General features: G+C 47.7%; 1 protein-coding gene across 2 annotated transcripts in view; it reads right to left on the bottom strand.

Moving 5' to 3' along the window:
• Positions 1-1,677: 1,677 nt before the first annotated feature.
• Positions 1,678-11,176, bottom strand: part of CNGB1 (cyclic nucleotide gated channel beta 1) — a 97,863-nt gene continuing 88,364 nt past the window's right edge. For both annotated transcript variants that reach the window (XM_011971810.1, XM_011971812.1), the window contains exons 32-33: positions 7,143-7,362; positions 1,678-3,751 (exon numbers count right to left, since the gene is read on the bottom strand). In XM_011971810.1, the coding sequence (XP_011827200.1) occupies positions 3,458-3,751; positions 7,143-7,362 (514 nt within the window). In that variant the 3' untranslated portion in view covers positions 1,678-3,457. The remainder of the gene's footprint in view (positions 3,752-7,142; positions 7,363-11,176) is intronic.

Genomic DNA, 11,176 nt, shown 5'->3' with positions numbered 1-11,176 from the left:
CTAATTTTTTTGTATTTTTTTAGTAGAGACGGGGTTTCACCATGTTGGCCAGGCTGGTCTCGAACTCCTGACCTCAGGTGATCCGCCTGCCTCAGCCTCCCAAAATGCTGGGATTACAGGCGTGAGCCACCACACCCAGCCTGTTTTTTCTTTTAATAGAGATAGAGTCTTACTACGTTGCCCAGGCTGGTCTTGAACTCCTGGGCTCAAGCAATCCTCCCACCTCAGCTTCTCAAAGTGGCCATAGAGGTTTGATAAGAATATCATTTCAGCAATAGGAATGCAGGATGGATTAGAACCAGAAGGATGCCCGTAGGACATTTGCTGGAGTGCCTGGGCCAGGAAATTTACATAGTTTTTCTCACAAAGGTGTCTGTCACCCATGGCTGATTTCTGAAATGAATCCTCAAGCCAGGAACATTTGTCTAAATACTTTAATTAAATGCATTGTAATATGAAAGGCAGAGTGTAAATAAAGTGTTCATGTTTACTAAGAAAACAGACTAAAATATTCCAGGTAGCTGAACACACTTTGATAATAAAATTCGAAACAGCTTCTTGGTTTTCATTCTATTTAAAATATTTATGTAGTTAAAAAAATATTGGCTATTTGTTTTCCATCTAAATGCAGGAACTGCTGAGACATTTTAAATAAGTAGAGATTGAACATACATAAATAAGAGTCCTGTTTCAGCTACAGAATTATAATGCTTCTGAGCTGTTCCATTCATACCTCAGCAAACAACCAGTCCAATTCAATTTGGGGAAGAATGCCAGCCTCAAATTCAATTTATGTAATAACTAAGTTTTGTGAAAGTACTGCGTTAAAGGAGTTATCTCAGCGAAATTAAAACACTGCGAATCTCATTTCAAAATCAATTTTCTTTCCAGGAAAATTCTTGGGAACCTCAAGAATCTCTTGCTTTATATCATAAGGAGTACACATTCAAGAACTGATATCTAAAAGAATAAGTATATTCGTATAAAAAGATTCCTTATAAAATAGGATCTCACAGGGAAGGTGCTGTTGAAGCATTTTGCCATTTACTGAAAAGCAATGTGTTTGTTAGCACATCTGAAACACTTGCTAATGGTGGAAGCATTCTCTGTGCTTCGATCTTAGACTATGTGGTACAAATATACAAATAGTAAATGGAGACGAAGGAAAAATAACTGCTTAAACTCGCAGAGTTCCCCCATTTAAAAGATATTTACCAGTGAAATTATGTCTGCACAAGATTGTTTTATTGCAGCATTATTTTTAACAGTGTAAGATTGGAAACAACGCAAATGCCCATCAATGGGAGAGTGGTTTAAATGTTATCATACATTCATACAACAAACTAGATTGCTGTCACCAAAAAAACAAGCATGCTCTTTAAGGATAGGGAACCATCTCCAAAGTAAATTAAGTGAAAAATAACAGTGGCTCTAATATGTGTTACCACTTCTGTTAAAATTAAAAAGGAAGGGAAGAAGCAGTTACATATTTCCTTGTATAAGCATAAAATAACTCTGAAATGATACAGGAGAAACTGTTAACAGTGGTTGCTTCCAGAGAGGGAACCAAGGAAGCTGGGTACCAGGGCAGGATGAAGAATTTTTATTGGATATCCTTTTGTACCCATGTAAATATGTTATTGTCTATTAAAATACATTTTAAAAGCTTTTTTTTTTAAAAAAAAAGGTAAAATAATAAGGTCAATCACTATATTCAATGTGATGATTACCCGGATCATGTGACAAGCCATCAACTAGACAAATCTGTTTGTGACTCTGGGATTTGGAAATGCTTAGACCAGCCTGGGGACTCCCACATTCTTTCAATTTTCTGCAATGGAAATGAATGTTGTTTTTAGTGGATGGACAAATACATATAGACATTTGCAAACCTTAAAGGCCTGTGAGCAGCTCACGTTTTCCTGTAATTTTATATAAAATGGGCAGGACCTATTGGAATTCCTTTATGTTCACTGTTGCAGGTGGAAACAAATGGCCTAATACTAGAATGCTAGATTTTATTTTTAATCACTCACTCCCCCAAGAGCCATTCAGTATGCAAATAAAATCCTCTCGATAAATATTCATTCTCTGACTGATCCTTTTTTCTTTTTTTTTTTTTTTTTTGTCTGAATCATAAAAGCAACATGACATGATCTGGAAAGCTTTAGGGAATGTAAGTGCTGTCATCAGCTGGGAGATTTCATTTTCTAGGATTAATTGAAGTTGCTGCCACCATCTCTACAGCGAGAGTGTCAAAAGTGAGTAACGGACTGATCCCTGCTGGCGAACGGGGTTTCTCAGGATGATAGGCAGAGGATGCTCCTACCGGGCTGTCCCTCCTGGCAGAGGCAGAAACGCTAGCAGTCCCTGGCCAGTAAGTCCATTTCCCTTCTATCTGTTCTGAGATAATGGCATTGCACTGGAATTGAATAGAGTCTGAGGAAGATAAGCACTAACTACCCTAATGGGCATCCAGCCCCCTAGTGTGATTGCCCACAAAGGAAAACAGTGTCCCAAGCTCAGCTCAGAACCAGGCAATTCTCAGCTGAACAGCTCGGCTGCCCTCCCTTCTTTGTTTCTTTGTTTGTGTACGTTGTTGTTTGCTTTTGTTTCTGCTGCTGTTTTGTAGAGATGGGGTCTCAACACGTTGCCCAGGCTGATCTTGAACTCCTGGTCTCAAACAATCCTCCCATCTCAGCTTCCCAACGTGCTGGGATTGCAGATGTGAACCACTGTGCCTGGCTATCTTTTAGTTCTTTGAGACAAGGTCTCACTGTGTCCAGCTCACCACAGCCAGAAACTCCTGGGCTCAAGCCATCCTCCTGCCTCAACCTCTCCAGTAGCTGGGACTACAGGTGCACACCACCACACCTGGCTATTTTGTTTTGTTTTGTTTTTGTTTGAGATGGGGTCTCGCTATGTTGCCCAGTCTGCTCTCCAACTCTTGGCCTCCAGTGATCCTCCTCCTTCGACTTCCCAAAGCACTGAGATTATAGGCATGAGCCACCATGCCCGGCCGTGAAGTATTTTCTATCCTTGAAATGTGTTAGACAAATTCCTGAGGGGAAACCCCACACATTCAATAACCCTTTACTTTTTCAACAAAGCTTCCCATATATTGGAGCCTCATTTTATCCCCCACCCAAGAACTTTAAAAGTGGAACATCATTTTGTTCTTAAAAAAAGGAACAGTCAGGAAAAGGCAGGGCTCTCAACTGATACTGAGAGCTCAGGGACTGGAACACTTGATGAAATGTGTCGAGCTCAGGCCCAGCCCGCGAGGAGCTGAGTCGGGGCTGGCGTGCTGGCAGGGCGGTCAGAGCTGCAGCCACTGAGGCCACGACTGCGGAAAAGCATCTCCTCTTGGGCCGTGGGGGAAGCTGGGGCGCAGGGGCGCAGCGGGCATTGGGGGCACACCTGCCAGAACTGCGCGTGGGAGCCGCCTCACCACACCTTACTCCACCTTCTCCTCCTTTTCCTCCGGCATCTCCACCGACAGGATCTGCTCGCCGGGCTCCGGGCCTGGGCTCATGCGGATCCTCACCGAGTGCTCCTCAGGTTGGGCCACCCCCTCCTCTTCTCCCTCGGGCCTCCCAAGGGAGGCAGGCGGTGGAGAGCGCGGTGGAGACCCCAGGGGTTCGGGGGGCGTCTGGGGCGCGGGTGGGTCGGGGGTGGCCTCCTTTGGGGGCGTGGGCTGGTCTAGGGCGGCCGAGCCTTCCTCTCCCTTGGCGTCTTGCGAGCTCTTGGCCTGGAATCCAGAAAGGGTGGCTCGTGAGGCACAGACTCTGGGAGGGGTCTTGGAAGGGTCTTGGACACCTCCCTGTTCCAGCCTTTTTGGGCCCCCAAAGAGGACAGCGGAACACACAGCGGGTGAAATCTAGTGGGTGGGGTGGAGCCGCATGGGGGTTATTTAGGAGAAACAAAGTACATTATGGGGAAGTGTACAGATTAAAAGTCCCGGTTGGATTTCATGGAAAGTCTTGGCATGTCTTAGATCTAGGCTGTGGGGCTGGAAGCTGGGATGAGGCTGTTGTTTCAAGCGCAGGGCCCCTCCCCCAAGCTGCTGAAGCAAGCCAGGCAGTGACTCTGAGGGAGTACCCACAAGGCCTCTGCAAAGGCTCAACCATCTGTTACCAGGGATGGGCACTCCTGGAGTGGATGAAAAAAACTCCAAGCAAACAGAGTAAAAAGTGATGAGGGGAGAGGCTGCTGGGGCTGGGCCCCCTTTCTGGAAGGTCTCAAAGGTTGAGATCTTCAGGGATAGCCTAGGACTGGGTACCCCTGGTATTGGGCTGCACTGACCCTGTATGTGGAGACTTGATGGATACCTCCAGCCTCCAGCCTGTGCTGCCTCCCACAAGCGATGGCCATGGGCTTCGCATCAGTAGGGGACTGGGTAATTAAACCAAGCCTTTGTGGATACCTGTGGCCCCTCCCACTCTGCCTGATCCGATCTCTGCAAGGAAGGAAACTGGAGAGGGAGCAGCCCCCAGAGGAGGACGGAATGATCCTCAGCTGCCCAAGACCCGTGTGAAGTGGTGCTTGTGAGTTTCAAGTGAGAGCAGTCAACGTGCTTGTGCAGAGAGACCTGCGCCATTTGCTAAAGTCATAGGATATTGAAAGAAAAAAATGGAGAGGGGGCAGCCAAAATGCTCCGAGACCCCAAGGCCTCTCTTGGGATATGCTTGCCCTTCTGTCTCAGTATTTCTGTATGTTTTGGTGCCCCTGTCCCACCCTTCCCTGTTACCCTAAACTCTATTCCTTTCCTTTCCTTTCCTTTCCTTTCCTTTCCTTTCCTTTCCTTTCCTCCTTCCTTCCTCTCTCCCTCCCTCCCTCTCTCTCTCTTTTTTCCTTCCTTCCTTCTTTCTTCCTTTCCTTTCCTTTCCTTTTCTTTTCTTTCTTCTAAGACCGAGTCTTGCTCTGCCACCCAGGATGGAGCACAGTGATGTGATCTCAGCTCAGTGCAACCTCTGCCTTTGATCAAGCAATTCTCCTGCCTCAGCCTCCCAAGTAGCTGGGATTACAGGTGCATGACACCATGCCTGGCTAAGTTTTTGTATCTTTAGTAGAGACCGGGTTTTACCATGTTGGCCAGGCTGGTCTTGAACTCCTGACCTCAAGTGATCTGCCTGCCTCGGCCTCCCAAAGTGCTAGGATTACAGGGGTGAGCCACCTGCGACCAGCCCACCCTAAACTCTTGACAACGCATTTCCAGGGCAGGATGCTCAGATGGTGAGCACTGTGGGACTTCCTGAAGCATGGCGCTCTGGCTGGAACCAGCAGCATCATGGGAAGTCAGAAAAGTGCTTTGCTGTGTTCAACATGCTTTTCTAAAAGGCCTCCAAGGTATCCTGCTTGATCTTTACGACCTCCTGAGGCAACCCTCAGTAATTCAAGTCTCAAAAAGCTTGAGGGGCTTCCTGGGTCATGCAGCTAGTGGTGACAGAGCTTGGATTTGGACTTGTGTCTCTGGATGTCTAGTTAAGAGCTCCCTGCACTCTGCCATTCTGCCCTGGTTGTTCTGATTTGGAAAGGAAGTGCCTTTTAATGGAACACTCATGCAAGTTTAATTCCCATCTTAAAACTGCCTTGTTGAAGAGCTACCACTTAGGAGCCACAAGCCCGTCCCAGCTGAAGCTCTCAGTGTGCTGAGGGCACCCTTGGAGTTCCTGTCTAGTCAGTCCTCACAGCAGCCAGCGCTGAAGACCCCCATTTGCCAGCTCCACCTTGACCTTGACAGTTTGTGAGCCAGGCGATCACATCCTTCCTCAGTCTGGGGCCATTGGTGGCTATATCTGGAGAATGTCTTGGTACCCCAGATGGCTTTGATGTCACTCACCAGACTTCTACTGTCAAACAACCTCTGGATGGGTCTCCTGGACTCTGATACCAGGCTGGATTGAGACTGAGTTCACTGGGCTCCTTTGAACTCGGCTGTGTAGACTGTTAACCCCAGTCTGCCTAACCCCAGTCCCTCTCCAGTTCCCCAGCAGCCTTCCTAAGGGACAGCCATGAACAAACATAATTAGCGTAATTGTTCTACTTGGTATTCTTGGCTTTGGTCACAGAAAAAAGTCCCAGAACTAATTTTAATGTCCCCCATAGATTTATGGGGGTGGGAACATTAGGCACTGTGCCTGTGTGAGAGGATTTTACTTTCAAAGTTTTATTTTTCATTTTTTGAGACAGGGTCTCACTCTGTCACCCAGGCTGGAGTGCAATGGTGCAATCATAGCTCACTGCAGTCTTGACTTCCTGGGCTCAAGTGATACTCCCAACTCAGCCTCTCAAGTAGCTAGGACCACAGGCATGTGCCACTAAGTCTGGCTAATTAAAAACAAAAAAGAAAAAATTTGTAGAGACAAGTTCTCGCTATGTTGTCCAGGCTGGTCTTGAACTCCAGGCCTGAAGAGATCCTCTGCCTTGGCCTCTCAAAGTGCTGAGATTACAAGTGTGAGCTACCATGCCTGACCCAAATATCTTAAATTGCCACAGATACAGTATTAAATATGAGAACACACTGTCTTCTGGGGAGGAACATTTGCTTCTCACACCCTCTCCTCTAACCTCTGCAACAGTATCGAGACTGTCTTTTAGAGATCCTGCTCCCAGCCTACTCTCAGTCCAGGGGTGGGTATGTGACCCAGGCCTCTTTAGAACACCACAGTGCCCTGGTCACACCGAATGGCTCAAGAATTGGCATGTGACCCAATTCTGTCCAATGACAGTGAGTCCCGGAACTTTTGCTAGAATGCCTGGGAAAGAGGTGCTTTCTTTCTGTTGGAGTTGCTATGCCAGGAGGATGTCATCCTAGAACTCTTGAGAACCTGCCTGGAGATAAAACCATCGCTGAATAAAGCAGAGATGATACAGTGGGAAAACTCGTCCTGTTGGGATCATTCAGGCTTTTGGATCCAGGCTTTCCCGAACTTTTCGATTACTTGACCCCTAATTCCCCTTTTTCTCAAGCTGATTTGAGCTTGCACGCTGTCACTGGTAACCAAATGAGTCCTGACTGACAGAAAAAGGACGGGGAAGACCCTAAAACTAAATGTGTGGCTCACTCTTGGAGACCCCTCGGCCTTCTCCCTGGCACATATCCAAAATGGATGTGGTGGCTGGGTTTCCAACCACATTACCTGTTCCAGCAACTCTTGCTGCTTTGCAGCCGCCTCCAGCGCGGCCAGTTCTTTGAGCCGGGCCCGGAGGTGAGCAAGTTTGCCGCCTTTTGCCCCCTTGTCGCCCATCTTTCCTGTCATAGCGAGGGCAGCGCTGAAGAGCTTCGGGGTGCCCGCCCGGGGCGGAAGGATCAGCACGCTCTTCTCCTCCTTGGGCTTGTTGTTGTTTCTCAGCATACGCCTGGAAGAAAGCAGCATCCACTTACATCACAGACGCACGCTGGGGGAAAAGAAAGGCTCGCTTGTGTAGCCTCCTTTAAGCTGGAGTGGTGTGGTGGTGGTGATTTTGGCTGGTGATTGTAGAGAGCCAAGTGTCGTGTTTAGTACTTTATGCACTGCATCTCATTGAAGAATCAGAACAACTGTAATGAGGTGGGTCTTACTGTCTGTTGTACCTTAGAGATGAGGAAAGTGATGCTCAGAGAGGTTCAAGAATAACTTGTCTGAGGTCACACAGCTAGGAAATTCTCTTTCTTTCCTTTCTGTCTCTCTCTCTCGCCTCTCTCCTCTCTCTTCTGTCTTCTCTCCTCTCCTCTCCTCTCTTCTTCCCCCTCCCCCCCACCTCAGGGTCTGGCTCTGTCACCCAGGCAGGAGTGCAGTGGCGTGATCATGGCTTACTGCAGCCTTGACCTCCATGGCTCAAGCAATCCTTCCACCCAAGTAGCTGGAACTACAGATATGCACCACCACAACCACAATTTTTTATTTTTTTTGTAGAGACAGGGTTTTGCCATGTTGCTCAGGCTGGTCTCAAACTCCTGGGCTCAAGTAATCCGCCTGCCTTGGCCTCCCAAAGTGTTGCAATTATAGGTGTGAGCCACCATGCCTGGCCTCTTTCTTTTTTTTAACCAGCAGAAGAGTTAGGAAATCCTGAAGGACACTTTCACATAGGGAATTGGGAATAAGATGCCCAGGTGGAAAAGGAACCAAAGCTCTTTCCTTCTCCTTCTGCTTCACTGTCACCTCCCCATCGTTACCATCACAATTATCAGCATGTATTGAGTGTCTATATGTGCTAGGCCCTCTGCTCCATCCTTTACAGGCACCCTTCAATGGCCCCTATTACCCCCTTCCTGGTGTTCACGCCTCTGTGTGGTCCCCTTCCCTTGAGGATGAGTGGGGTATGTGTCTTGCTTTTAACCAATAGAATACACCAAGGGCTATCACTGGTGGAATATATCACACAGGATTGTGATAGAGCTCTGTCTTGCAAGGGGACTCTCCCTTGCTGACTTTATTTATTTTTTATTTGATTTTTATTTTAAGTAATAGAGACGGGGTCTCCCTGTGTTGCTCACGCTGGTCTTGAACTCCTGGGCTCAAGCGATCCTCCTGCTATGGCCTCGCAAAGTGTTGGGATTACAGACATGAGCCGCGGTGCCTGGCCTCCCTTGATGACTTTGATGTAGGGAGCAGCCGGCTGTGTTGGAGAAGGTCCACGTGGCAAGCACCTGAGGCCAGCCACTGGCCAGTTGCTAGTGGGAACTGGAGCCCCAGTCCTACAACCCCAAGGAACTGAATTACACCAACAGCCATGTGATCCTGGAAGTGGGTCCTTCCCCTATCCAGACTTGAGATGAGAGCCTGCTTGGAAGACACCTTGATGACAATCTTGCAGAGGACCTAGCTAAGCCATGTCCAGACTTCTGACCCACAGAAACTGAGATCGCGAATGTGTGTGATTTTAAACGGTTAAATTTGTGGTAATACTGTTATGCTAATACATACTCTCTCATTTAAGTCTCACAACAATCCCTATAAGTAGGTCTTATTATTCATCCTCATTTCCAAATGAGGGTATAGAAGTTCAGAGGGGGTGAGTAACTTTCCCAAGGCCACACAGCTAAGAAGCAGCAAAGCTAGAATTCAAAGCCACACTTCTGACCCCGGTGCCCCAGATATTAATGATTACAAAGCGACATTACATCATTATCTTCCTGGACACTGACAAATACTCCTGTGATATGGGAAGGGCTGAGATGACTGTGCCTCTGACAGTTGGGGAAATTGAGACTCAGAACAGGGGCAGTGATGTGCCCAAGGTTACCAGGAAGTGGCAGAAGCAGAATTGCCACCCACATCTAATGGTATGTACCCCCCTGTTTCTCTAGATAAGGGTAGATTTTTCCATCAAAGAGAGCCCTACCTTTTTACCGGGAATTTTTCACACTACAAACGTGTGGTAAGCAGTTTGTCTCAAGAACAAATGAATTCTGCCTGCAACCAGCGGGCCTAGACAATGAATTGGCAAATTCATTCATCAGGGCTCCAGCAAAACTTGTTTGTTTAAAAATGAGGCCATTACTGGCTGCTTATCTAATCAGAGGCAATGGGTTTAAATGGTGCATATTGATATTAATTGCCCAAGATTTGCATTTCTAGCTGGAGATCCCCCAGGAGAACACAAACATGATAATTCACCAGACGCCTCTGACACGCGCCAGCTCGGCACCGTCCCCCATGTTATTTGAGTCCATAATTCACGATGTGACAGCCCACAGGAAGGCTGAGGGTGCTGTGAAAATGAACTATCTTTTTCTTTCTAACAAAATAACTATTTATAGGACCTTTGCTGATTGCTAATAGCTGTCTCTGTTTGGAAACATTGAGCTGGCTTCTGGGGCATTTCCAGATTAGGGAAATTTGTCCTCATTTTCTGATAATGTATGCTTCCCTATAACTGAGATTGAGCAATCAGCCTGGAGCAAGTGACCCACATAAGACCTCTTCATTCTCTTTCTTGGAGCGGTCAAGCCAGAGATCTGAGCACTTCACTTCTTTGGGGACTCGGGTCCCCCATCTGCAAAGCAGGGAGCTTGGACAGAATCCCACACGTGGCCCTCACCAACTCAGATGTCCCCAGAACTATGGTTCTCAGATAGTGTATCTCCCCGATGAGCAGAGCTCACACACAATCCCCTGCCTCTCTGGTCAAGCTGGCCTGGCCAGCAAACAGCCACTCTGATGACTCATGGCTGGGCCCCCCATCCCACGCCCCACCATGTTGCTGTGAGGCCTGTTAGCTCCACTCCTTCACCTGGCTGCCTCCCACCCACACCTCAGCCTTCTCAGTATGGACACAGGTGCACAGGCACTGTCAGGAATGGGGGCCTCTGCACGGCTCTTGGGAGGGCCTTTGGGGTCCCATCTGATTTACCAAACTCTTGCCTAACCCACCCAGGAGGATGGGATAACAGCTAAAAGCATGGCTTTCCTGAGCTTTGTTCCTCCTGGTGGGGGCGGGGGCAAGGAGAGAGGGTGGGGAGACCTGGCACCAGTTTTCAGCCACAAGCAGAGTTGAATCTCATGATTTGTAGTAATTATATCCTATGAGATCTCTGCGAACACCGAATTAGCAAATACGGAAACATTGTTGCTAGGGGAAATACAAGGCTAGATTCCTACAAATCTCTCATCACAACATTCGTCAACCATAATACATAAACTTGGCCAGGCGTGGTGGCTCACACACAGTCCCAGAACACTGGGAGGCCAAGGCGGGAGAGCTCTTGAGCCCAGGAGTTCGAGGTTGCAGTGAGCTATGATCATGTCACTGTACTCCAGCCTGGGTGAAAGAGTGTAACCCTGTCTCTAAAATTAATAATAATAAACTTGTCTTATGTGTGTTTCTTTTAAAAGACATTATTATATTATTATTACTATTATTATTATTATTTTGAGACAGAGTCTCACTCTGTCACCCAGGCTGCAGTACAGTGGCATGATCTCAGCTCACTGCAAACTCTGCCTCCCAGGTTCAAGCTATTCTCCTGCCTCAGCCTCCCGGGTAGCTGGGATTATAGGTGCCCACCATCACGCCTTGCTAATTTTTGTAGTTTTAGTAGAGACGGGGTTTCACCATGTTGGCCAGGCTGGTCTCGAACTCCTGACCTCAGGTGATCTGCCTGCCTCAGCCTCCCAAAGTGCTGGGATTATAGGCATGAGCCACCGCGCCCGGCCCAGAGTTCCTTTCTTCGGCCTCGTGCCCCTCAGAA

Source organism: Mandrillus leucophaeus, unplaced genomic scaffold (assembly GCF_000951045.1).
Source record: "Mandrillus leucophaeus isolate KB7577 unplaced genomic scaffold, Mleu.le_1.0 Scaffold125, whole genome shotgun sequence".
Lineage (NCBI taxonomy): Eukaryota > Metazoa > Chordata > Mammalia > Primates > Cercopithecidae > Mandrillus > Mandrillus leucophaeus.
This window is presented reverse-complemented; position numbering and strand designations above follow the sequence as displayed.